The sequence below is a fragment of the Triticum dicoccoides genome, chromosome 5B (assembly GCF_002162155.2).
Source record: "Triticum dicoccoides isolate Atlit2015 ecotype Zavitan chromosome 5B, WEW_v2.0, whole genome shotgun sequence".
NCBI classification, from domain to species: domain Eukaryota; kingdom Viridiplantae; phylum Streptophyta; class Magnoliopsida; order Poales; family Poaceae; genus Triticum; species Triticum dicoccoides.
This window is the reverse complement of record NC_041389.1, coordinates 246,288,482-246,312,769: the sequence shown is the minus strand read 5'-3', so window position 1 is coordinate 246,312,769 and position 24,288 is coordinate 246,288,482. Positions and strand designations below refer to the sequence as shown.

At 48.7% G+C, this 24,288-nt stretch overlaps 1 protein-coding gene across 1 annotated transcript; it reads right to left on the bottom strand.

Annotated features, from left to right (window-relative positions):
- Nucleotides 1-11,752: 11,752 nt before the first annotated feature.
- On the bottom strand, nucleotides 11,753-16,965 carry LOC119308236 (ACT domain-containing protein ACR12-like). The gene is made up of 10 exons (XM_037584357.1): nucleotides 16,752-16,965; nucleotides 15,308-15,359; nucleotides 14,709-14,822; nucleotides 14,485-14,579; nucleotides 14,003-14,081; nucleotides 13,826-13,885; nucleotides 13,567-13,622; nucleotides 12,373-12,478; nucleotides 12,221-12,289; nucleotides 11,753-12,134 (listed from the first exon to the last, which is right to left on the bottom strand). The coding sequence occupies exons 1-10, from the start codon at nucleotides 16,856-16,858 to the stop codon at nucleotides 12,072-12,074; spliced, it is 801 nt and encodes a 266-aa protein (XP_037440254.1). The 5' UTR covers nucleotides 16,859-16,965; the 3' UTR covers nucleotides 11,753-12,071.
- Nucleotides 16,966-24,288: the final 7,323 nt, after the last annotated feature.

Genomic DNA, 24,288 nt, shown 5'->3' with positions numbered 1-24,288 from the left:
TATCATAACCATAGCCGAAAATGGCAAGAGTTGGAGTTACAAAGATGGAAAGTTACATCCGGGGTGTTACAACACTCCACCACTACAAGAGGATCTCGTCCCGAGATCTAGGACTGAAAGAACTCTGGATATTTGGAACGGAGGTGATCCTCGCACTCCCAGGTGGCTTCTCGGTCGGAGTGGTGTGACCACTTCACTTTCAGGAATTTGATCGACTTGTTGCGAGTCTTGCGCTCGGTTTCTTCGAGAATAGCAACGTGCTGCTCATGATAAGAGAGATCTTCTTGGAGGTCGATTTCTTCGAAGTTGATAGTGCGCTCAGGAGTCTTAAAGCACTTGCGAAGCTGTGACACGTGAAACACATCATGCACGTTTGCAAAGTTGGATGGAAGCTCAAGTTGATAGGCGAGGTCGCCTCTTTTGCCAATGATCTTGAAAGGACCCACGTATCTAGGGGCAAGCTTCCCTTTGATACCGAAGCGACGAGTGCCTTTCATTGGAGAGACGCGGAGGTAGACATGGTCTTCAATTTCAAAAGCCAAGTCACGGTGCTTGCTATCATAATAGCTCTTTTGGCGCGATTGCGCGGCTTTGAGATTCTCACGAATGACTTTGCACATTTCTTCGGCTTCTGTGATCAAGTCGTTGCCAAGAAGTTAGCGTTCACCTGTCTCGGACCAATTGAGAGGAGTACGGCACTTTCTGCCATAGAGAATTTCGAATGGGGCCTTGCCCGAACTCGCTTGGAAGCTGTTGTTGTAGGAGAACTCGGCATATGGAAGACAATCTTCCCACTTCATACCGAAAGAGATGACACAAGCCCTGAGCATATCTTGAAGGATTTGATTGACTCGCTCGACTTGGCCACTTGTTTGAGGATGGAAAGCTGTGCTGAAACGAATGTTGGTGCCCATGGCCTTCTGAAAGGAGTCCCAGAACTTAGAAGTGAAGATGCTTCCACGACCTGAAGATATCAATTGTGGAATACCGTGCAAGGAGACAATTCTGGAGGTGTATAGCTCTGCCAGCTAAGCTGCTGAGATAGATTCTTTGATAGGAAGGAAATGAGCCACTTTAGTAAGCTTGTCAATGACAACGAAAATAGCATCATTTCCACGCTTGGACTTAGGAAAACCAGTCACGAAGTCCATCTCGATATGGTTAAACTTCCATTCCGGAATAGCAAGAGGTTGAAGGAGACTAGCTGGTCGTTGGTGTTCTGCTTTCACCCTTCTGCAGACATCACATTCATTCATGAATTGAGCAATTTCTCGCTTCATTCGAGTCCAGCAATATGACTGCTTGAGGTCGTGGTACATCTTTGTACTTCCAAGATGAATGGATAGGAGGGAATTGTGTGCTTCATTCATGATGACTTTCCTTAGATCACCTTTAGGAACCACAATTCGATCCTCGAAGAAAAGAGTATCTTTGTCATCCAAGCGATAGCACTTGTATTTGGGAATGCCCTTGTCAATACCACGTTTCACCTTCTTCACCATGGTATCCAGGAGTTGTGCCTCACGAATTTGATCTTCCAAAGTAGGAGAGACTATGAGGTTGGCAAGAAAGCCTTGAGGAACAACTTGAAGATTCAGCTTGCGGAAGGCTTCACAAAGATCCGGTTGAAATGGCTTGAGAATTAGACTGTTGCAATAAACCTTTCTGCTCAGAGCATCTGCAATCACATTCGCCTTGCTAGGAGTATATTCAATACTCGGATTGTACTCTTGAATCATTTCGACCCATCGAATTTGCCTGAGGTTAAGGTTGGGTTGAGTGAAGATATACTTGAGGCTCTTGTGATCGGTGAAAATGTCCACTTGCCTTCCCAATGAGAGGTGTCTCCATGTTATCAATGCATGGACAACTGCCGCCAACTCAAGATCGTGAGTGGGGTAGTTCTTTTCATTGGGCTTCAACTGACGAGAGGTATAGGCCACAACTTTTTTCTCTTGCATCAACACAGCACCGAGACCTTGAAGGGAAGCATCACAGAAAACTTTGAATGGCTTGGATTCATCAGGAGGAGTCAAGACATGAGCTGTGACTAGCTTCTCTTTGAGGGTGTTGAAAGCGACGTCACACTCAGGCGTCCAGACATACTTGACATGCTTCTGGAGGAGGTTGTAAAGAGGCTTTGCAATCTTAGAGAAGTTCTCAACGAATCTTCGGCAATAGCTTGCAAGACCAAGAAAACTGCGGAGCTGCTTGACATTCTGAGGAGGTTCCCAATTCACAACTGCAGACACCTTCGCGGGATTAACAGCAATGCCCTTGGCAGAGATGATATGACCAAGGTAAAGAACTTCATCAAGCCAGAACTCACATTTGGAAAACTTCGCATAGAATTGATGCTCTCTGAGCTTGTTGAGCACCAATCGCAAATGTTTGGCATGATCCTGCTTATTCTTGGAGAAGACCAAAATATCATCGAGATACACCAGAACGAATTCATTTGTGTAAGGGTTGAAGATAAAGTTCATCATGCGAGAGAACGTTGGAGGAGCATTGACAAGGCCAAAAGACATGACAGTATATTCATAAGAACCATAGCTTGTTCTGAATGTTGTCTTGGCAATATCTTGTTCACGAATGCGAATCTGATGATAACCCATACGAAGGTCAAGCTTGGAGAATACTTTAGCACCTTTGAGTTGCTCGAAAAGCTCATTGATGTTGGGAAGTGGATACTTGTTCTTGATTGTCTTCTTGTTCAATGGACGGTAATCGACGCAAAGTCGGTCCATGCCATCCTTCTTCTGGACAAAAAGAACTCCACAACCCCATGGAGATGAACTCGGTCTGATCAAACCCAGACGCTCTTGTTCATCGAGCTGTTTCTTCAATTCCTTCAGCTCCTTGGGTCCAAGCTTGTAAGGACGCTTGCAAACGGGTTCAGTTCTAGGCTCAAGATCAATAACGAATTCGACTGGCCGATGAGGAGGCATACCCGGAAGCTCTTCTGGAAAGACATCTTGGTACTCACAAACAACTGGAATTTGAGAAATAGCACCCAACTCGCCCTTCTCATTGAGAGAAAACAACCGAATGGTTTCATCACGAGCGGCATAGATGATAACATCCTCAGAAGGGTGTGTCAATTGAATTTGCGTGGCAGCACAATCAAGCTGAGCCTTGTGCTTAGAAAGCCACTCCATCTCGAGAATTAGGTCAATATCAGAGTCACCAAGAACAAATGGTTTAGAAAGAAATTTATAGTTGCCCATCTTGATAGAAACATCCGGAATCATTGTGGTAGCCCTCATAGAAGAGCCCGGAGAAACAACTCCCATGGGTTTTTCCAACATTTCCAAAATGAAATCATGCTTTGCAACAAATGATCTAGACATGAAACAATGCGAAGCACCGGTATCAAATAAAACATTTGCAGGAATATCATTAACTGGAAGATTACCCATGATCACATCTGAAGAATCCTCTGCTTGCGTTGCATTCATCATGTTCACCTTTGCAGACTTTGGATTATGCTTGACCACAACATTGCTTGAAGATCTCACAGGAGGAGGAGCACTGGCCCGGGGGGGGGGTAAATAAAGATGACCCTCGGGCTCGCGAAAACCCAAGCGAAAAGGCTTAGGTGGCAAATGGTAAAACCAAGTTTGGGCCTTGCTGGAGGAGTTTTATTCAAAGCGAACTGTCAAGGGGGTCCCATAAATCACCCAACCGTGTAAGGAATGCAAAATCAAGGAACATAACACCGGTATGACGGAAACTAGGGCGGCAAGAGTGAAACAAGTCACCAGGCATAAGGCCGAGCCTTCCACCCTTTACCAAGTATATAAGGTGCATTAATTAAACAGGAGATATTGTGATATCCCAAAATGTCCATGTTTCGACCAGGAACAAACTTCATCTTCACCTGCAACTAGCAACGCTATAAGAGGGGCTGAGCAAAAGCGGTGACATAGCCAAACAACGGTTGCTAGGACAGGATGGTTAGAGGTTTGACATGGCAATAGGGAGGCATGATAAACAATGGCAGGTAGATCTAACATAGCGATAGAGCGAGTACTAGCAAGCAAAGATAGAAGTGATATCGAAGGTATTGTCATCTTGCCTGCAAGGTTCTTAGAGTTGTCAAAGGCTTTATCCTCGTAAGCGTTCTCAACAGGTTCCTCGTGCATGTACTCGTCTCCCGGCTCTACCCAAAGCAAGAACAGAAGCAAAGGAACCACAATAAATCACAGTGCAATGCACAAGCAACATGATGCAATGCATGTCATGATATGCGAGATGTGATATGCAATGCTTATGTGTGCTTCGGGAGGAAAAAGGATGAACAAGGCATCAACTTGGCAAACCAAGTATGCTTCTGGAAAGATGAGATGATTTCGGTTGAAATCGATATGAAGATCACCGGAAACGGATGCACGGTTTGCAAATGGCAAGCAAAACAAGAATGGCACAAAGCTGCGATTAACAGCACGATGCTACTTAGCATGCAACAAGAAACTATGCTACAGCACCCCAACATACAAACAAAGAATATGGCAGTGATCTACAGGAGATGCTTAACAAAAGAGGAACACTGAGCTACGGCTAAAACACATCATAGCAGGTTCAAACAAGCATGGTGAAAGTGTAAAAAAATATCAGATTGGACATGGCATAAACAGCATCACGAAGCAATGTTCAGAGCAAGTTATCAACATGATACAAGAACTTATAATAGCAAAACAAGGCATGGCATGAATCTACTCAAAGCATAGATCAAAAGTCCCTTACTGACCATGAGCCAAAAAAGATCAGAAAATATGATGGCACCCATGTAAACATAGCAAGTTTCGTTAACAGATTCAGCAAACAGAGCATGGCATTAACAGAATTACGAAGGCACCTTCGTGAGCTCGATGCACTCACTACAGAGCATTTCATGATAAACTAAGCATACATACATCAATAAGACATGACATAAAAGCTATACATGGCAAGAACAACATCATAGCATACACGGATCAACTACAACAACCTTGGCAAAATTGAATAACATGTAAACAATCTGCCAGGAAATATTTTGAAGCAAAAGTAGAGCACGAAAATGACATGCTAGACTACTCCATAATTGCAACCAGGGGCATGGATAGATAGAGCATAACCATATGTTCAAAACACCCTTACTGAAGTATCTCAAAATATGCATGGATCTCTCTGTAGCATCAAGTTTACATGGCATGAAAATAACAGCAGAACAGGGACTAAAATCAGCAATATCACGAAGCCTAGTTTGCATGCTTGTGCTAGTCACCATATTGATCACAAAAATACATGGCAAGTACCTCTGTAAAGAAGACATGGCATAGTTCAACTCACATGTAGGGATCAAGTACATAAGATGCACACATCAATCATGGCAAAAATGACAAAAGTGCATGTTCTGATAAGAATATGAAACTAACATTATGAAGCACTCTTCCAACAGCATTTTCGGCATCAAGATGAGCTCAAATGAAAATAATGCAATGAGATGAAATGATGTATTCTTCGGGACGAACAACTTGGTATGCTACACGCCCAAAACGGACCCACGGGTGCAAAGTTGTGGCGTGATGAACATGCAACAAAAATTACTGACAGATAATAACTTAGGGGATTTCGGGGGAGAAAGAAAAGTCAACCGAGGTCCAGATCTGGATCTGGCTCCGGCTGCACGGAAGCCGAGGAGACACCGGAGTTTCGCCGGAGATGCCGGCCGGAGGAGGACGGAGAGGGGCTCGGGGAAGCTGGCGGCCGGAGGCGGGCGGCGGCGCCGGCGGAGCGGGACGGCCGCGGCGGCGCGGGGCCGAGCGGAGGCGGCGGACGGCGGAGCGGGACGGCCGCGGCGGCGCGGGGCCAAGCGGAGGCGGCGGACGTCGGACGGCGGCGGTCGGCGCGCGCGGGACGAGGCCGGGCGGGGTCCCGCGCGGGGCGGCGCTGCGGAGGCGGGCCGGGAGGGCCGGCTGCGGGCTCGGCGGGCCGGGGTGGCGCGCGGTGGCCGGGTGCCACGTGTCGCGCCCTGGTTCGCCGGGCGGCGGCGGCGGCGCGGACGCGTCCGGCACGGTCCGGACGTGTCCGGCGGCGGGGAGAGTTGCGGGGCTAGGGTTTGATCCGGAATTCGGAGGGGGAGGTGTTTTTATAGGTAGAAGGAGCTAGGAGTGTCCAAATGAGGTGTAGTTTTCGCCCACACGATCGTGATCCGACGATGAAGAGCATGGAAGTGACTTAGATGGGTTATTGGGCTGTTTTGGAGGGGTGTTGGGCTGCAACTCAAAAGAGGCCTTTGCGGTTATGCGGATAACCGTTGGAGTACCAAACGAGCTCCAAATGATCCGAAACTTGACAGGTGGTCTACCGATGCTATACCAGGGCCACTTGGCAAGGCTCGGTCCATTTCGAGAACGTTTAACACCCTCACACAAAAGGAGGCAAGAGGGGTGCGCCGGTGCATGTGGGAGTGTCGGATTATGAAACGGACGACGGGGTAAATGCTCGGATGCATGAGACGAACACGTATGCAAATGAGATGCACATGATGACATGATATAAGATGCATGACATGAATAAAAAGCAAAACAAAAGACAAATGCCCAACCACGGAGGGAATATCATAACCATAGCCGAAAATGGCAAGAGTTGGAGTTACAAAGATGGAAAGTTACATCCGGGGTGTTACATTGTCCCACCTATATATATGTGTGGGGAGGCCTCCACATCAAATCTAAGGGCCTCTCTCCCGCATAGCTCCCCACTCTTCCGGTCTAATTGGCTTAAGTGTTTAGTCTCCTAATTAGACGGGCTCTACTCTCGGTCTAATTTGTCTGATAGAATTAGACTCCTAATTAGACGAGAAGCATCGCTAGGCTCTTAGACTCCTAATTAGACGAGAAGCATCACTAGGCGTCATCCCTGGACTCTCTAGTTTTCTCGCAGTTCTTCTCCCTAGATGTTGAAGCTCTGTCGAACTACTGACGACTTTTCTGCCATGTCATCCCTGATGGGTGGGCCATCCATGCCATAATCGTGATTATTTCCAGTCCAAATGGTAACTAGTACAACCCGGTAATTATTTGTGGAAATTACCCCCAAAGTGGTAGCTTTTTATTGCTAATCGCAAAACGTGGTAGTTTTTGGCAACCCTCGTCGCAAAAGTGCTAGTTTGTGGCTATATACTCCCCCTCGTGGGATTACTCCTTCATGGAGATGGCTCCTCTCATAGAGATGAGGAGCTTCTCTTGAGGGAATGACTCCATAGGAGTAGCAAGACCTTCAATTGTGGGGAAGATTCCTCCATGGAATTCAAGCCATCTTTTCTTTGACGGGATGGAATTCAAGCCATTTTTGTCTTAGGACTTGATGAAGATGAAGAACCCTATCTTGTTTTGTCTCCCTCCTTGTATGATTTGGATCAAGGATCTATCCATGTGTATCTTTTATTGCATCTACGTGCGTTGATTTTTGCTAGTTGTCCTCAAGTTTCTTTTCGTGATCTTCCTCCAATCCACCTACAATTTGTAAAGATTGGAGACAAACAGTACTTCAATGACTTTTTTTTTGAAATGGAGGCAAAAGATTTGCCTCATTGATTAATTAAGTAGAAGAGAATTGCCCAGTTAATTAACGGAAAATCGGGCAAAAACCGAAACCGATCAACCACATGTGGACTACTCACTCGACAATCATATCCAACACGTAACGACCATCAACCCCACACTGCTACATCGCAAAGACACCGCAAACAATGCTAACTTGGCTAGCGACCACGGGCACCACCAAATCCACAAAGACAATGTAGGTCATAAGGACAACGCAAGAGGTTGGAGATCATCCATTAAGCACCCGCAGATGCCTTTTCTGTGGCGTCACTCTTCTTTCCTTTGCTCCTAAGAGTCTCCACCACAATTGCCTTGCCAGATCCAGGGCTAGCCGCCTCCAAACGTTTAAGCAAGCTATGAAGCTCTATCTGAAAGAGAATGTCATCGACCTTCTTACGCACAGAGACCTGCCTGACAGTCATGTGCGAGTGGGATAGCGCAACATCAAAACCTTCATCCTCCACAAAGGCGAGCGGCTAGCTAGGCTCCAAAGGATCAGAAGCCAACATATTAATCGTCTGAACATCATCAACCACAGAAACAACCGACACGATGGACTCAGACATCTCCCGTTGCTCACATGATAGAGCCTCAGAGCTAGGCGCCAACACACCTGTCTCATCAACCTCGCCACTCAAGGACACCTCATGCCCAATGGGCATAGATGAGAGAGTGACAGAACCATCCAAACATCGACTATCCACAAAGGCGAGCGGCTGGCAGGACTCTGATGGTGATGGTGAGGCCAAGGACTCCAATGAGCCCGGCTTCATCGGCTGCACCATCGGCTGCACCGCCACATGCAGCGACGAGTTGCCCACGACCTCTGCCCAACCCCTAGTCAGCGAAGAGCAAGGCTAGACAAATGGGGAGCGGCTCCGCTGGTGATGAGCATGAGAGACCGGAGAGCTCACGCGGGCGACCGGAGAGCGATCCCGAGCAACCGGAGAGTGAGCACGACAAAACCTCTCACGATGACCAGGGCGACGACAACGTATGCATCTGAATGGCTCACAGCATGCACGGACTTGGTGGCCACACTCGAGGCAACGAAAGCACCTTCCTCGAGCCCAACGCTTGAAGGCGAGGCTACGCTCAAGACCTTCTCTCGACGGCTCAGGGGGAGCACCCTGGCCGGAATGGCGTCCCCGTTCCACATGCTCCCAGCCAGCCTCCGCTTCAAGAGCAGCAGTGGCAGCAGAGATGCCGATGCAGGCCGACTCTGAAGATGGACCAAGCAGCTTCTGTGGTGTCTTCTCGTCATCACATCCTTCAGTGAGGCCCTCAATATCTTCCACATCCTTCACAACAGAGCAACCAAGCTGGAGATGTGCATCGCCGGCAGACCCGTCGGGCAATGACGACTGTAGGACCAACTCCTCAATCTCGACCTCATCATCATTGACAACGCACCAGGAAGCAGGCCTGGAGTCGAGCACCACCACCAAGCCAACGCCAGGTGCAGGGACTCGGCCCGCCTGAGGCGGCGAAGGTAGCGTTGGGGCCGTCGCCAGCTCCGGTAGAACAAGGATAGCCTCGGGGATCAACGCCTGGGACTCCAGCAGCTGACCGGAAGCGCCGCCGGAGACGGAGGGCAGCCGTGTGGCCACCGACCCGGGCAGGGGAGGAGACTCGCGGGGAACCCGCGCACGCCCCCCATTCTCCGCTCTGAACCTGCTCGCGGGTGGAGGCTGCCGCGAGCTACGGGGGACGCGCGGATCCGAGAGGGAGGCCGACGTGGCTGGAGCGGCGGCCGCCGTAGGGGGCTGGTGGGGCGGAGGGTCGTTGTCGCCAGAGCGTTCCAATGCAGGCATGGCTGCTCCCACGGGCTGGGAGAGAGGAGCCATAGCGCCCAGCGGAGCTTCGCGGGGGAGAAGAGAGAGGGCGCTGAGGAGATTCCAGATCCGGGAAAGAAGTCCACGTCACCCCCTGGGGTTTCAGAAGCCGACTAATCCACCCCCTCACCTTTAAAACCAGTTAATTAACCCCCTAAGAGCTCTAATACCGGCTAAATCACCCCCTAATCTCAATTCGGGTGGAATTTGCCGGTGGTTTTGCTTGCGTGGCTCTCCAATATTGCCACGTCGGCTTGGTAGGGTGGCTCTCGGACTTAACTGCTCCTCCTGTTTGTTTGGGCCTCGTACCCCTCCTTCCTTTCAACGAGATGGCGTCACGGCGGCGGCGCAAGACGTGATGATCGCCGCTTGAAGAGAGCAGCGCGACTACTCCAGGTGAGGCGCTCAGCTCCTCCATGCCCAGCACACACGTCCTTCGCTGTGTAAACCACGCATTGAAACTGGTGCCTGCAACATATGTTTGCGCATATGCAACAGTCTGTAGACTCAGAAGTATACTCCCTAAATAAAATGCTTTCTCTGAATTCTCTAGTTTTCAACTAAACTGGGACACCAACACCAACAAGAGAAGAAAAACAGTTTTACACATACTAATACTCAATCTCATGTAAGCTGAATTCTCTCCTCACGGCATCAGTACATGCCTACAAAGAGTATAATGTACACCATTTGGGCCCCTGGGAGGATTCTGTGTGTAGTTTTCCTGCAAGTACGGATGCACTCAGCAGGCTTCACTTTTGGGCTCTGCCAAATCTTGGTCTATTCGGATCATGTACAAGGAACGACTTGGTGAAATTGTTCAGCTTCTAGCCCCACTCCACCTGCAGCGCTTGACCTGAGTCCCTGATGATCTCTAGCCTGCACTCACCAACAGAAAATGAAACCATTGTTATTATCTTATCCTTTTGAAGATAAACTATGTTATTAGTATCATACAGGATTCATGTAAGCTAAATCACTCCTTGCCTTTTGCGTTTGCAGTTTGTAACCAAAATCGATGGGAACACCTAGTCCTTGTCTCCCTTGAGAAGTAAAATACAAAGAGCAAATCGAACCAACGACGCATTCTACTCGTATTTTTTCCCCAAAGAAAGCAAAACAGGGCATAGACTTCAGAAAAGCTTAAAGTTCAGCATATCTGCACCTGTACTGTCCCAAATTAATTCTCACGATGTACATCAAGGAACTCCAAGATGAGACTGTACTACATGCCGTTCAACCATGGCGAGGGCGGTCCATGTTCAGGGCGCCTCCAGGTCACGGGAGATTGGGGAGTTGGGGGGAGGGACTAAGGAGGTGGGGCGGCCATGGCGACGAGCAGGGGACGGCCATGGTGGCGAGCAGGGAAGGAGAGGAACCAGAGAACAAGGCACATCTAGCTTCAGCCGGGTAGGCATGGCGACGAACAGGGGAGGAGGAAGAGATGAAGGATTGGGGATTGGATGAACTAAGAACAGCCAGCGGCCCATGCTCATATCGCCTCGCGCCCCCTACCAAGCCGACGTGGCAATAGTGGAGAGCCACGCAAGCAAAACCACCAGCCAATACCACCCGAATTGAGATTATGGGGCGATTTGGCCGGTATTAGAGCTCTTGGGGGGTTAATTAACCGGTTTTCAAGGTGAGGGGATGGATTAGTCGGTTTATGAAACCCCGGGGGGTGATGTGGACTTCTTTCCCAGATCCGGTGCCGACGGCCGCAGGGGAGGCTGCAGGGAGGAGATCAAGGCAGCGCTGCCGGCGCGCTCACCCGACGCAGCCGCGGTCGCGAGAGCATTGGTTGTCGTCGCATGCCAAGTTAGGGACGGCTCGTACTTCAATGACTTCGATCATGTACCAATAGGTGCATGGGAAAGAGCCCATCTTCACCGGGAAGTGAGGGAGACAATCTTGCAAATCATCCACACGGCGTCTTGGAAAATTTCTGTCATGGGTTGGTGAGCAAACCACTAGCATCACCGAAGCGCCTGAGAAGTCTTTGTCCTGGTTGGTGAGCAAACAAGGTTTGCTCTAAGATTCAGATTTAGAGGATGACATTTTTGCCCACTGCACTGGGCAGAGGGGCAGATTTGCAAAAGATTTCTATTTGTCTGGTTTCTCTAACACACATGAAGGAAGTTGAAGCTCTAGAAGCTATCAAAAAAAGTGGAGGTCTGGAAGAATCATGCACCACACTTGATGGAGAAGATAGAACAGTAGCCCGTGTCCAGAGGAGGAAGATAGTGTCGAGACCAGCAGCCTCAAACCAATGACACGGCATGCTGGTAAACTTGTGTGCCGGCGCTAGAAGTTCCCGTCACCATATGACATGAAGAGAGACAAGATCTTCACATACGTAACCTGGTTTTTTACATGCACATGAATTATAGTACTATGAACTTACAGACCACACTCGACACGCGTGAATGCTTTCCAATGTGATTCCTCTAGGAAACCAGTGGGATGGGGCTGCTAAAGCTCCCAAGGGCCACATGTCCGACCATAGAACATAACTGCATCAGACGCCCCAGTTTTAATGCATTTTCGGAACACATGTGCCATATTTTGTTTTGCTTACAACAGAAATTGCAGTGCAAAAGGCTTCATAGGCAGGAACTCGAAACGAGCCGCCACAGAACAATCATCAATAGCTGTCTTCATCTGTCTCGGGCCTCCGGAGGTAATAGCGCAAACAATTAACCAGCACCTGTAAAACGGAATTATCAAGAGTTCAATATTGCTGAGATGAGCAAGAAGGTTACTAAATGTGCTAATCCTGGTGTGGGTATATACCTGAGATAACGAGCTGTTAAGTTTTGCGCCTCTGTAACTCACATGAAACTTGTCCTTGGCAACCAAGCCCTGAATAAGACAACCGGCATGACCTAAGGAAGGGCCTTCATAGCTGAGTGACTACCATAACAAAGAGGCAGAAACTGGCATACCTCAGTATCAATCTCAGCTGATCCCACATCAACGTTTACGTCAGTAATGATCTTGATTACTTCCAAGAGTAAGCCTGGTCGATCAGCTGTCTCTATGTAAAGCATGCTGCACATGTTCAACTAAAACTGGTGAGGAAGTAGATGATGTACATCAAACCAAGAAAAACGAGAAACAGATCATTCAGGTTCTATAAGATGTGATTCTTCGCAAATGGATAAACACATTCGTTTCTTAACATATGAAGTTGTGTCAAACACAATCAACTACTCCCTCCGTCCCAAAACACTTATTTTGGAATGGAGGGAGTATTACACAAGATGCAGTACCCAAGAATCAACAAGTTCCGTCAGCATGACGAATTGCCCAAACACAACCAAATCCAGCAGTCCGATCTGTACCTAGCCTGTCCTTTCTATACCAAACCATCCCATTTTTCATTTTAAAGGTGTCCTATGAGAGATGTACGATAATGCCTGAACCCGACTAGCCTAGACATGTTTATAATGCAAGGATGCCTCCAACACAAGAACAAAATTTTGCAGCTTGGCCCAAACTTGGGAGGCACATACCTTACTACTCCCTCCGTCCAGAAATATTTGTCATCAAAATGGATAAAAGGCGGTGTATCTAGACGTATTTTAGTTCGAAATACATCTCTTTTTATCTATTTTGGTGACAAGTATTTTCGGACGGAGGGAGTACTAGTCAAACGCACCTGCTTATTATGTCAGGTGATTCTTTTTATGGGAAACTATGCCGGTGATTTAAAATTTCAATGCTCAACAAGATAACTAGGCCTCAAGAAAATGTAGTCACTGCCCATGTAAAACCCTCCATTATGATACTAGGTAACGATCACGTGAATATTAGTTTTGGCAGCATTAGCAGGCGATAGCTAGAGATTTAGTTTGCCAAATGTGTACGAATAGTGCTTTGGTACATATACAAGATACAACCACACGGCAAACCGTGGTGTAACATATGTGTGATGTCACCATATGACAACTATAACGTACTAGTGAATTTAGTTCGCCAATGTGCAGGAATAGTGCACCACATACAAAACCATGCATGTGCATGCCACAGAACTAACATATATGGGATAATATGCATGGCAACTAATTAGTCACCGTACATGCTGACATCATGCTACACAAGCGGCATACAATAATTAGAAGCTATCATGATCAAACCTTCTTTTCGGTCCATCATCTTGCACAATTACATGTGTTGCAACGTCAACATCAACCTGCATAGAGAACATAAATTAATTAATTGCTCAAGATATAGGGAAAAATTAAAATTAACAGCATAACACTTGGATGTCTGTTTTCAAATATCCAGTGTGTAAACACCGAGGAAAACCCATCCCTAAAAAGAAAATATGCCTAACAAAAGCATGGACCAGCATCAGTGCTGAATTAGCAGGATGAGAACATCTACCGAACTCACCTTCTTCTCAGGGGCTTTAATTCCAAAAAATTCACCCATAGCTAGCTTCTCGCTTGATTCCTATACACATATTGCATATTATTCTGATATTTCGATTAAGCAAAATGATAACTAATCTAAAGCTACCAAACACCAAAATGTAAAACACAACTGAAGAACTTGAATTCTGAAACATACGGGATGATACTGCAGAAGGTTGTTAATGATGGTCAGTCGTATTGTTTCCAACATGTCAGGGTCCTCAACCTTACGCCCTCTGGACAGAGACAGATGGTATAAACAGATAAATAATATTAGAACATGACCAAATCATCACAACTGTCTTAGTATGATAATCACAGGTGCAATTTCTAAGGAATATTTTGAAATTTTAGTGTGTCAAGACATCCTTCCATTAAGCCAGTAAAAAAAAAAGAGAGAAACAGTACTTTGATGAATGCATGTGCAATGTGTTCAATGGTAATTACAGAAAATAGACCATAAGGCAGCTAAACTAAAATATCAGTAATAATATATGGATATTGCACAGTTGCACAAAGTGTAGCATCCAAAAGTGATGAATCAAGCATACATATACCCTCCTTTACTTCTCGAAGTGCAAACAAATAACTAAACACTGTATAAGAAATTGCAGCAAACAGAAAGTTGCATGCACCCACAATCGCATGATGTGGAACTTTGTTTGTGTGACAGATGAATCAGTTGCCACACTTCCTTTCGTCACATCAAGGCCCAGGTCCTTGAGTGCCTTCATCTGCAAACAGTGAACACCACGACGCAATAATTTATAGATACAGAAAATCTGCAACTTATAAATCATTAAAGCATATCTAAGCAAGGCCAGACCAAAAAAACGGCATCCCTGGCACAATAAAATGCATACCGTATCAAGTAGTGCCCCCAAACGATCTCCAAAACTCAGCTGCACAATGGTTGCATCACGGTCTGAGTCTTGGTCTATCAGTACAACTGGTTGTGGAACTGCGTCGTCAGCTGTCTGTGATATAGATTTGTTTTTCAAAAATGCACATTTGAAATCATCAGTTGAGTATGTGTTCAAATAATAGAATGTCAGCATGTAAGAAGAACAAAAATGCCGAGAATAAAAAAAGCACTTTCCAAAGAAAAAACTAATAATTTGAGTATATCAGAATGTTGGCATCTCTATCCATACAATGAATTGTTGAAATATGAGCAACTCTTGGTATAAGCAGAACTACTTTGACGCCTGATGTCTAGGACCATATTGCTTCACGTCAGCCCTCAGAAGAATAAATTTTACAGTGAGACCTAATAGGTAGACTGAGATTTTCTAAAACTGAAAGTGGTCTGAGTTCTCCAGAAATATTTCATTGCTCAGGAATACGAGTCTTAGACACATTTTTATGCGAATTTGCAAGGCTGAAGAATATACTGCAGTGCCACAGTCCATATGTTCCACAAAGTTGTGGTAATTTGAGAGATGTAGTCATGCAAATATACCATTGAGGAAGCTCCCAAGACGTTAGCTGAGTTGATAGATTGGCAACAAATCCTAGAAGGATGGGAAAATTTAAAAAATATTAGCACATGGAAACAATGTAGGACAGAACACTGATATACTGCAGAGGGCATTGGCAGCACAGCCAATACAGACAATTAATTAAAGCATGAGAAACTCAGAACGGTATCATGATTTATCTAAAAACACGGAAGGCAGAAGACTTGTGCCACTACCCTTTACAGATTTCCTGGTTATAAGCACAAAATTTTACTCAAAATATAGTTATCATTATGTAGGTTCACATATGAACACAGCTAGAATTCATGTGTTTTCAATGGTGCACTAGTCCTGTCAGGACCTGGTGGATTCGATTCTTAACGAGGCAGCTCCCTGGAGTCTGGAGACTGGCAGGAGCGAAAGAAGTCAGGAACCTTGCGCTGCAGCTGCACTCCCGGTCTGTAGATGCACCACGTCCTTGTTTGGCACTTCTTCCAGCACAAATATGAACTGAGCACAACTGGGCTTTGCACATCGTATCTTAAAATGAAGATATAGCCTTTTGAGAGAAAACAGACAGAGCAATCGGAAATCCGTTGTGCAGGAAAATTGGTCCTCACTTGTCATTTATCCGTTTACATCTTACAAGAAAGAAACCAAAGTGCATTTTTTACTTTCTGCTGGTCCAATTCGGATGAAAGCTGCAATTCTATTCTATGCATAAGATTTCCTTCTTAATTGCGTTCATTCTACTGCTCCTAACAAAATGGTTACTACAACTTCAAATTTGACACGTCATATTTCCACATCCATGCACCGAATTCAGTGCAAACGAATGCAAATATGTAACAGGCTTACAGGCCTCAACATTTGAACAGGAATAGTTGGAACTATTCTTTGTCAGACATAACAATAGAGAGCACATCACAATCATATCCAATCTAAGTCTCAAAGTTATAGGATAATCATGGATTTATGGCCTCTGAGATAGAATGCATACTCATCTAGGAAGGCCGTGAACAACCGAGCAACACATCGTGAAGTCAACGGTAGCATCTATTCCTCCCATAGGATTTCCCCGAGCTAAGCTAATCTACCGAGCAGATGACTAGTTCGCAGAACCGAAACGCTAAACGACACATCATGGTTCACCTTTCAACAATATACGTCCCATTATTCAACCCAGTGGGGAAAGTGGAACCGCAGCGACGAAACGGGATCAATCGAGTGATCCCGTTCCAAGCCCCAAACTGATCGAAGGCAGCACTGGCTCCGCTCTCATTCAGAAAGCGCCACCCCGATCGTCCTAGACTCGAACCAATCCAACAACAGCTAGCGAGGCGCGGCGAGGCACAGTACACAGTAGGAGGGACAGGGATCACATCACAGGACCGGGTTCAGAATCGGGAAAAACCGAGCGCGCTGAGGGCGGCTCAGATCGCTCACCTCGGGAGAGATCGGGGGGCGGCGAAGCGGAGGGGACGCAGCGGCACGCGAGGGGCCGCGGCGGCGGGGCGGACGAGGTGGCGGTGGTGGGAGGTGGCGAGCGCCATGGCCTCTGTCACTCGGAACGCAAGGAGTGGCGCAGTCGCGGTGGCGCTGTGTGCTGCGGTTTGGTGTTGGTAGGCAGTCGGGGGTGGGAGAGAAAAGGGAGGGAGGGGCCGTCGTGGTGGCCAGCCGCGTAGATGGTGAGTGGGACGTGAGATTTCTTTTTGTGCGCCCACTTGGGCGACGGGAGGGACACACCCTTGTTTTCTTGTGCGGGAAACGTCCCACTTCCAGTACGTCATCTAGGCTAGCGTCCCTCGCACTTGTCCCGTCGTGTGTTCCGGGGTCGCGCCGGTGGGTGCTGACGACCTTGGCGGCACATCAACGGCTGCAATCGCAAGGCCGCACCGACTGTACTCTTTTCTGACACACCACACGGATGACGACACCTGTAAGCTGTAACCCGCACTAGCAATAAGACTAGCCACAATGGGTAGTACTCCCTCCGTTCCAGATTATAGTGCGCATAGTTTGCATCGCAGATACCAATGCGTGCGCTGGCGCTGGAGTTTGGACGAGAAAGCCCCCACTCCTCCGCTGGCCGGGATGACAAAGAGTACTAGTACTACTAGTACACACCATCTCCTCAACTCTCCATTTATGCAGCTAGCAAGCTGGACACCGCGAGCGTGTGCTCAAGTCGGAGAAGTGCAGCGTGCCCTCACGGCTTGGTCTTGCCGGCTGCGTGCCCTCGCGGTTTGCTGTCGCTGGCCATGAACGCGGTGGTGCCGGAGACACCGGACCTGGACGCGGCCATGGACGTGGAGAAGCCGGCCGTGGACGCGGGGCACAACTATGGCGGCGCGACGGCAGGGTGCCGGGGACGACCACGAGCGCTGCTGGCAAAACTCGAGGCGCGGCTGCTGGGTGCGTTGGCGGCTGGTGGACGAGCTCCACGCGTGCGCCGAACTCCGGCGGCTGGTGGCCCTGCTCCCCGGCGTCCGCGCTCGTGCTGGAGCTCATTCTCCGGGATGAGCCAGGGTAACAGTGGCGCCAGAGACGCTGACAAGTGACGCCAGTTGTGAGATGCCGGCCGTGGGCGCGGAGCCGCCGGATGCGGTCGCGACGACGCCGGAGGCCGGCCGTGGACGCGGAGCCGCCGGATGCGGTCGCGACGACGTCGGAGGCCGGCGGTGGACGCGCAGGTGCCGGATGTGGTGGCGACGACGCCGGAGCCCGGCCGTGGACGCGGAGGCGCTGGATGCGGTCGCGTCAACGCCGGAGGCCGGCCTTGGACGCGGAGGCACCGGATGGGGAAGCGACGACGTTGGAGACGCCGGTTGTGGACACGACGACGCCGGAGGCGGACACGGAGATGCCCGACACGCCGGCCTCCCATCTCCTCAAGTTTCCGCCGCCGTGTGCATTCGTTGGTGCCGGAGGAAGGGGATAAAGACAAGCGCTGCCGCGGGGCTAGTTTCGTCCAGAAGTGCCTAAAGTAGCTAATACGCACTACATATCGGAATATCCCAAAAAAAATTATACGCACTATATAAAGGAACGGAGGGAGTAACATATACTAGTAACATACACATATTTCTAGACTATGTTACTATCTTCATAGTGGGTAGTAACATGAGTGTGGTAACATGCAAAGCTTCATTTATTAGGTTATAGACTCATATTGCATTGAAACATGTGATGTTACAGTAACTAACTAAGTTACTATAACTATCTCTCTCCTCATTAACTCACTGTCACATAAGCAAATTTACTGAGTTGGACTCGATGTTACTGCTGAAGTTACTCCCACTGTGGCTAGTCTAAATAGGTTTTTTCCTGAGGTAGTAAAAAGCTTCTTTCAGACGAGGTATAGCAGTAAAAAGTTGCTGTGCCAGCAAAAGAAGAGCTTCAAGCCAATTGGTACCTATATTCTCTGATAACAGAAATAAAAAATTATTTACGAAAAGTAGCGGTAATGCCAAATGAGCCTCGTTTCGATGTTGCAAGTAGCGGCAGATATGGATTGCGTGTGCAATTAGCTTGGCTCCTGGTTTTATTCTAATGGAGGGACGTTTTGGGGGCGGATCATGTAGGCGAAATGATACTTTTTCTCTTGAGCAATCACAGCGGACGGACTGAGCTGGTTGATGATTCTGGACTCTCGAGATAACAATAATTGGCAAGCTGATGGTTCTTTTTTGAGAGAAAACTGGCATGCTGTTGTTGGTACTAGTATATTGTATTTATATTTTCTTTGGATTTCTCTACGGATCTAATGTCAGATTTTTTACCATAGCAAAAAAGTTGGAATCAAGAGCTTTATTGATTAGTTAACGGAATTACATTCTTTTAATACACAACTCATAAGGAAGGATGAAATATAGTTTATCCAAAGACATCTTCTCCCAGAGGAACTACAATGTTTAGCGCAAAGATGAGCTTTTGTTTCTTTTGTTGTGAAGGCCAAACAAAGTTCCTCAAAGTTTTCGCAAAGCTTTTGAATATTGCTGACAATGGCAACTATTTCCGACCGGTCTACACCAGGAGAATTGCAGCGTTTAACAACCTATTCGGCATCTGCTTCAATTATAACTCTTTGATACCTATATCAGAAACTAGTTGTATGCCATCTCTAATGGCATATGCTTTCATTGATTTTGCATTAAGACTCGCTTCATACTAAATGGCTTGTGCTCTAATCAAAGTCCCTTCATGGGTCCGAACACACACCAAGACCTGTACCCCCTTCATGAGTATCTTCATAAAAGGCAGTGTCCACGTTAATTTTAATGAAGCTCTCCTCTCGGGGTTTCCACTTATGTTGCTCCTTGATCGGTTTGCCAGCTTGTTGGTTTCATGTACCCGAGAGATCTGTTGCTACATCAACTGCCCATTTAACATACTGTGCTATGGATCAGGTACATTCTCCATGAGTGCGCGCATTTCTTTTCGTCCATACTGCCCATGAGTGATGTGGAGTGGGGCCGATCTTTCACGATTGGAGGGGAAGAAGGGGAAGAACACGAATAACACAAGAGGGAAATGACTCAAATAGACAAGACACAATCACACATGGGCTATATCCGCATACACACGGAGAGATACATGATCCGAAGTTAACAAGGGAGGATACAAACGGTAGCTAGTTCATCCCAATCCGTGAGGAAAGATGTATTGAATCGAAGGACGATCTTCCCATGAAAGGGGTCTTGAATCCACTTGGGGGATCTTCTCACATGGAGGCCTTGATCTCCATGGGAGTAGGGGTAAGTGGATGAGCAAAGGTCTATCTCAATGAGCTAATCCTTTGTTGACCCTAGATGGAGAGGGGAGAGGTCTATATATAGTGCTAGTACAAGTTGGGAGCGAGTTGGAGGGTACATGGGCCTTCATCACGTTTATTATGCGCAGACAAGGCCGGATGTCCGGGCCGGCTTCGGCCATTTCCAGACGCTCTCTGGATAGAAGGGGCCGGATTCCCGAGCGTCGGGCCAGATGTCCGGTGCCTGTAGATGTTTGGCGTATGGGTTGCTGCTATGGTTGAAGTCTCCTGGGGCCGGATGTTTAGGTCCTGTAGCATCTCGACGGTCCTCCTTCTTGTGTGTCGTCGTACTTGCACTTGTGGACTTGTCCACCATTCCAAGCATCTCCGAGAGGATCTTCTTGGTACCTAAGCACACATAGCATTCCGGGTTGAGGTAGCAACCATGTCTCACGTGGTTCATACGGAATGTCGCTAAGGAAAGGTGTCACCTTGGTCTCAAGAGCTCTGGCACATGCTCATGTCATCAGTCCACTTGGCACTTGGGGAAACGTAGGTAGGTCCATGGGGATGATCGTAGGATGCTCCGTGTCGGTGTCAAAACCGGCGGATCTCGGGTAGGGGGTCCCGAACTGTGCGTCTAGGCGGATGGTAACAGGAGACAAGGGACACGATGTTTTACCCAGGTTCGGGCCCTCTTGATGGAGGTAAAACCCTACGTCCTGCTTGATTAATATTGATGATGTGTGTTACAAGAGTGGATCTACCACGAGATCAAGGAGGCTAAACCCTAGAAGCTAGCCTATGGTATGATTGTTGTTCGTCCTATGGACTAAAGCCATCCGGTTTATATAGACACCAGAGAGGGCTAGGGTTACATAGAGTCGGTTACAATGGTAGGAGATCTACATATCCGTATCGCCAAGCTTGCCTTCCACGCCAAGGAAAGTCCCATCCGAACACGGGACGAAGTCTTCAATCTTGTATCTTCATAGTCTTGGAGTCCGACCGATGATGATAGTTCGGCTATCCGGACACCCCCTAGTCCGGAACTCCCTCAGTAGCCCATGAACCAGGCTTCAATGACGACGAGTCCGGCGCGCATGTTGTCTTCGGCATTGCAAGGCGGGTTCTTCCTCCGAATAATTTATAGAAGATTGTGAACACCAGGATAGTGTCCGGCTCTGCAAAAATAAATTCCACGTATAACCGTAGAGAGAATAATATTCACACAAGTTCAATCTGCTGACGTATTTTGTGGCATGACGTCACACCTCTACCAAGCCTTTACTAGAATCGTTTTTATTGTACCACCTCAGCGCATTTAGCGAAGCGGTTTCCTTGGCACGTGTTGTCGAAGCAGAGATCGTGTTCTCCTTATTCCGGGATTCCCATCAATACGGACGTGGGTAACCCAACCGTGCCCGTTGCCACGCCCCCTCCATCGAAGGCGGGTTCCAAACGGTCACGTGGACGGCTCTTGGTATTCTTCCTCTTTATAATGAGACCAAGGCCCGTTCTTTTCCTTCAATCCTCTATCGAATCCGCCCCTCGCCCCGAGTTCCAACACCCAGGGCTCTAGATTCGGGTACCTTCGATCTTCGACAATGTCCTGCCCCGACCTACGAGGCCGGTGGATGCCCTCCTCCGTCACGGAAGAGGACGTGCTAAAGCTGAGAGATGCCAGGTACTTAACCTATGAGATTTCGCATAGGCTGCCTGCCCGAGGGCAGGTTATTCCGACTCCCGAGCTTGGTGAGAGCGTCGTGTTCGTGTCTTACCTCCGTCGGGGTTTAGGCTTCCCGACGGATCCCTTCGTGAGGGGGCTCATGTTTGACTATGGGCTGGAATTCCATGACTTGGCTCCGGAGTCCATCCTCCAGATCTCATCATTCATTGTCGTCTGCGAAGCCTTCCTCCGCACTACCCCTCACTTAGGCTTGTGGCTCAAAACCTACAACGTGGAGCCGAAGATGATTGAGGGGCGTCAGGCAGAGTGCGGCGGGGCAGTTATAAGCAAGAGAGCCGATGCTCCATGGCCCGAGGGCTCTTTTCAGGAGGAGCTCGGCCTGTGGCAACAGGAGTGGTTCTATATCACCGCTCCCAGGGGCAGCAGGCAGAGGCCGCCGCCCGTCTTCCGCTCGGGCCCTCCACAACAGTTGACGTCATGGGTCAACAAGGGGCGTGACTGGGGGCCGTCCAAAGACGTACCCCTGTTGCAGGACCGGATTCGAGGTCTCCAAGAAAGGGAGATCAATCTGGTCGTAGTGGTACAGGTTATGCTGATCCGGTGCCTACTGCCCTGCAAACGTCGCCCCCTTCACCTGTGGGAATTTAATCCGGAGGGGCCACGAGCTCTTCAACACTTCATGGGTTTGACACCCGCGGAGATGTACAAACTGTTCTTCGGATAACAAGAGATGCGTCCGGACTTGACCGAGGATGCTGGCCTAAGCTGCAATCGCCCGGATATTCAAGTAAGTAGCCCTGTGTCCGGACACATCGTCCATCTATTTATGGTGGGTTTGCCTTTTAACCAGCTATCCCTTGGACAGGAGTGGATAGCGCAAGCAAAACTGATACGGTGTCCGGCCCCCTCCCTGAGACCACGCAGGATCCCGTGTTAATTAAAATGTTGGAGGTTGCACCTTCGGAGGAGGGCAAAGGGGGGCACAAGGGAACTACCACCTCTGCCAAGGAGGCTTTCAGTAAGGGAGGAATCGAGAGTCCCTCCTTCCAGGGGGAGAAGAGGACCGCTTCCGAAGACCCGGGGGCCAAGGCCTCAAAGCGGGGAAAGAAATCTGTACCGGGAGGTCCTGTGCTGGGAAGAGCCCCGGCCGTACTGTCTCCTCCGAGGAATCAGCCCTCCAGCGAGCCGTAAGTAAAAAAGGGGGAATTTTGTAATAGTGGACACCCCTGCTTAATTTCTAAGGGTAACCGAAGTTTTCATCTTGTAGTTCGGATCTCAGCCCATCTCAGCACAGCTCATCTTCGGGAGACCTTCGTCCGGAGATGATGGAGAGCGAAACGCCTCCATCTGCCGCCCCGTCGTGTGGGGCGGACGACCCTGAGGTGTCGTCGCGGAGGGTCTACCCGAGTCCGGCGGGGCCAGAGAGTTCGGCACCCATTGGAGTACGGCCGGTGGAGCTGCAGGATTTGCTCAAGAGGGCGTCTATCTCAAAAGATCACCGCACATTAATGAGTATGGTGATTGAGAGGATCTCGTCCGCCGAAAGCGGGTTGTGTGAGGCCGTCGGAAGTTTGCTGACGGGATTTTAGGTACGCAAAAAATGACATACCTTTTGACAGTTTTGCACATGAAGTACGCCCTGTATAGATAGTAGCCCCTGAGACTTGGTATGCTGTCGAAAACGGCAGCGTGCCGAGGATCATAATCTTAGTTATAGATTGTCGCCTTTCCTACGCAGGTGGCAGAATGTTCGGTGGCCAGCCGGACTGATGGACTTGCCGAGCTTAAGAGGCAACTCGACGTTGCGGATGCGGACATCTCTGTAACGCCCCGGATTCGATGCGCCAGGTGTCTGCCAGTTATTCGCCGTCGTTGCCATGTCATTTGCTTGCGTGTGGCATTTTATCATGTCATCATGTGCGTTTCATTTTGCATACGGGTTCGTCTCATGCATCCGAGCATTTTCCCCTTGTCCGTTTCGCGATCCGGCGCTCCTATGCTCCCCGGCGTCCCCTTCTTGCCTCTCTTCGTGAGCGGGTGTTAAACTTTCTCGGAATGGATCGAGTCTTGCCAAGTGGCCTTGGTATAGCACCGGTAGACCGCCTGTCAAGTTTCGTGCCATTTGGAGGTCGTTTGATACTCCAACGGTTAATCGGGTAATCGTAAACCCCCCTTCTCCTTGCAGCCCAACACCCTTCCAAAGTGGCCCAAAACCCAGCAAACTCCCCTCCATGCTCTCGGTCGTTCGATCACGATCGCGTGGCCGAAAACCGCTCCTCATTTGGACTCTCCTAGCTTCCTCTACCTATAAAACTAGACCTTCCCCAAAAATTTCGCAGTCCAAACCCCCGAAACCCTAGCCCCTTCTCCACCGCGCCGCCGGACATGTCCATCCGCGCCGGACATGTCCGCTAGACAAATCGCTTCGTCCAATCCCAAGTCGCCACATCAGCGCCGCCGCCTCCCTCCTCCACTCACGCGCCGCCACGTCGCCTCTCAGCCTCCCCCCGCGGCCGCGGCCCGCCGAGCCCATCGCAGGC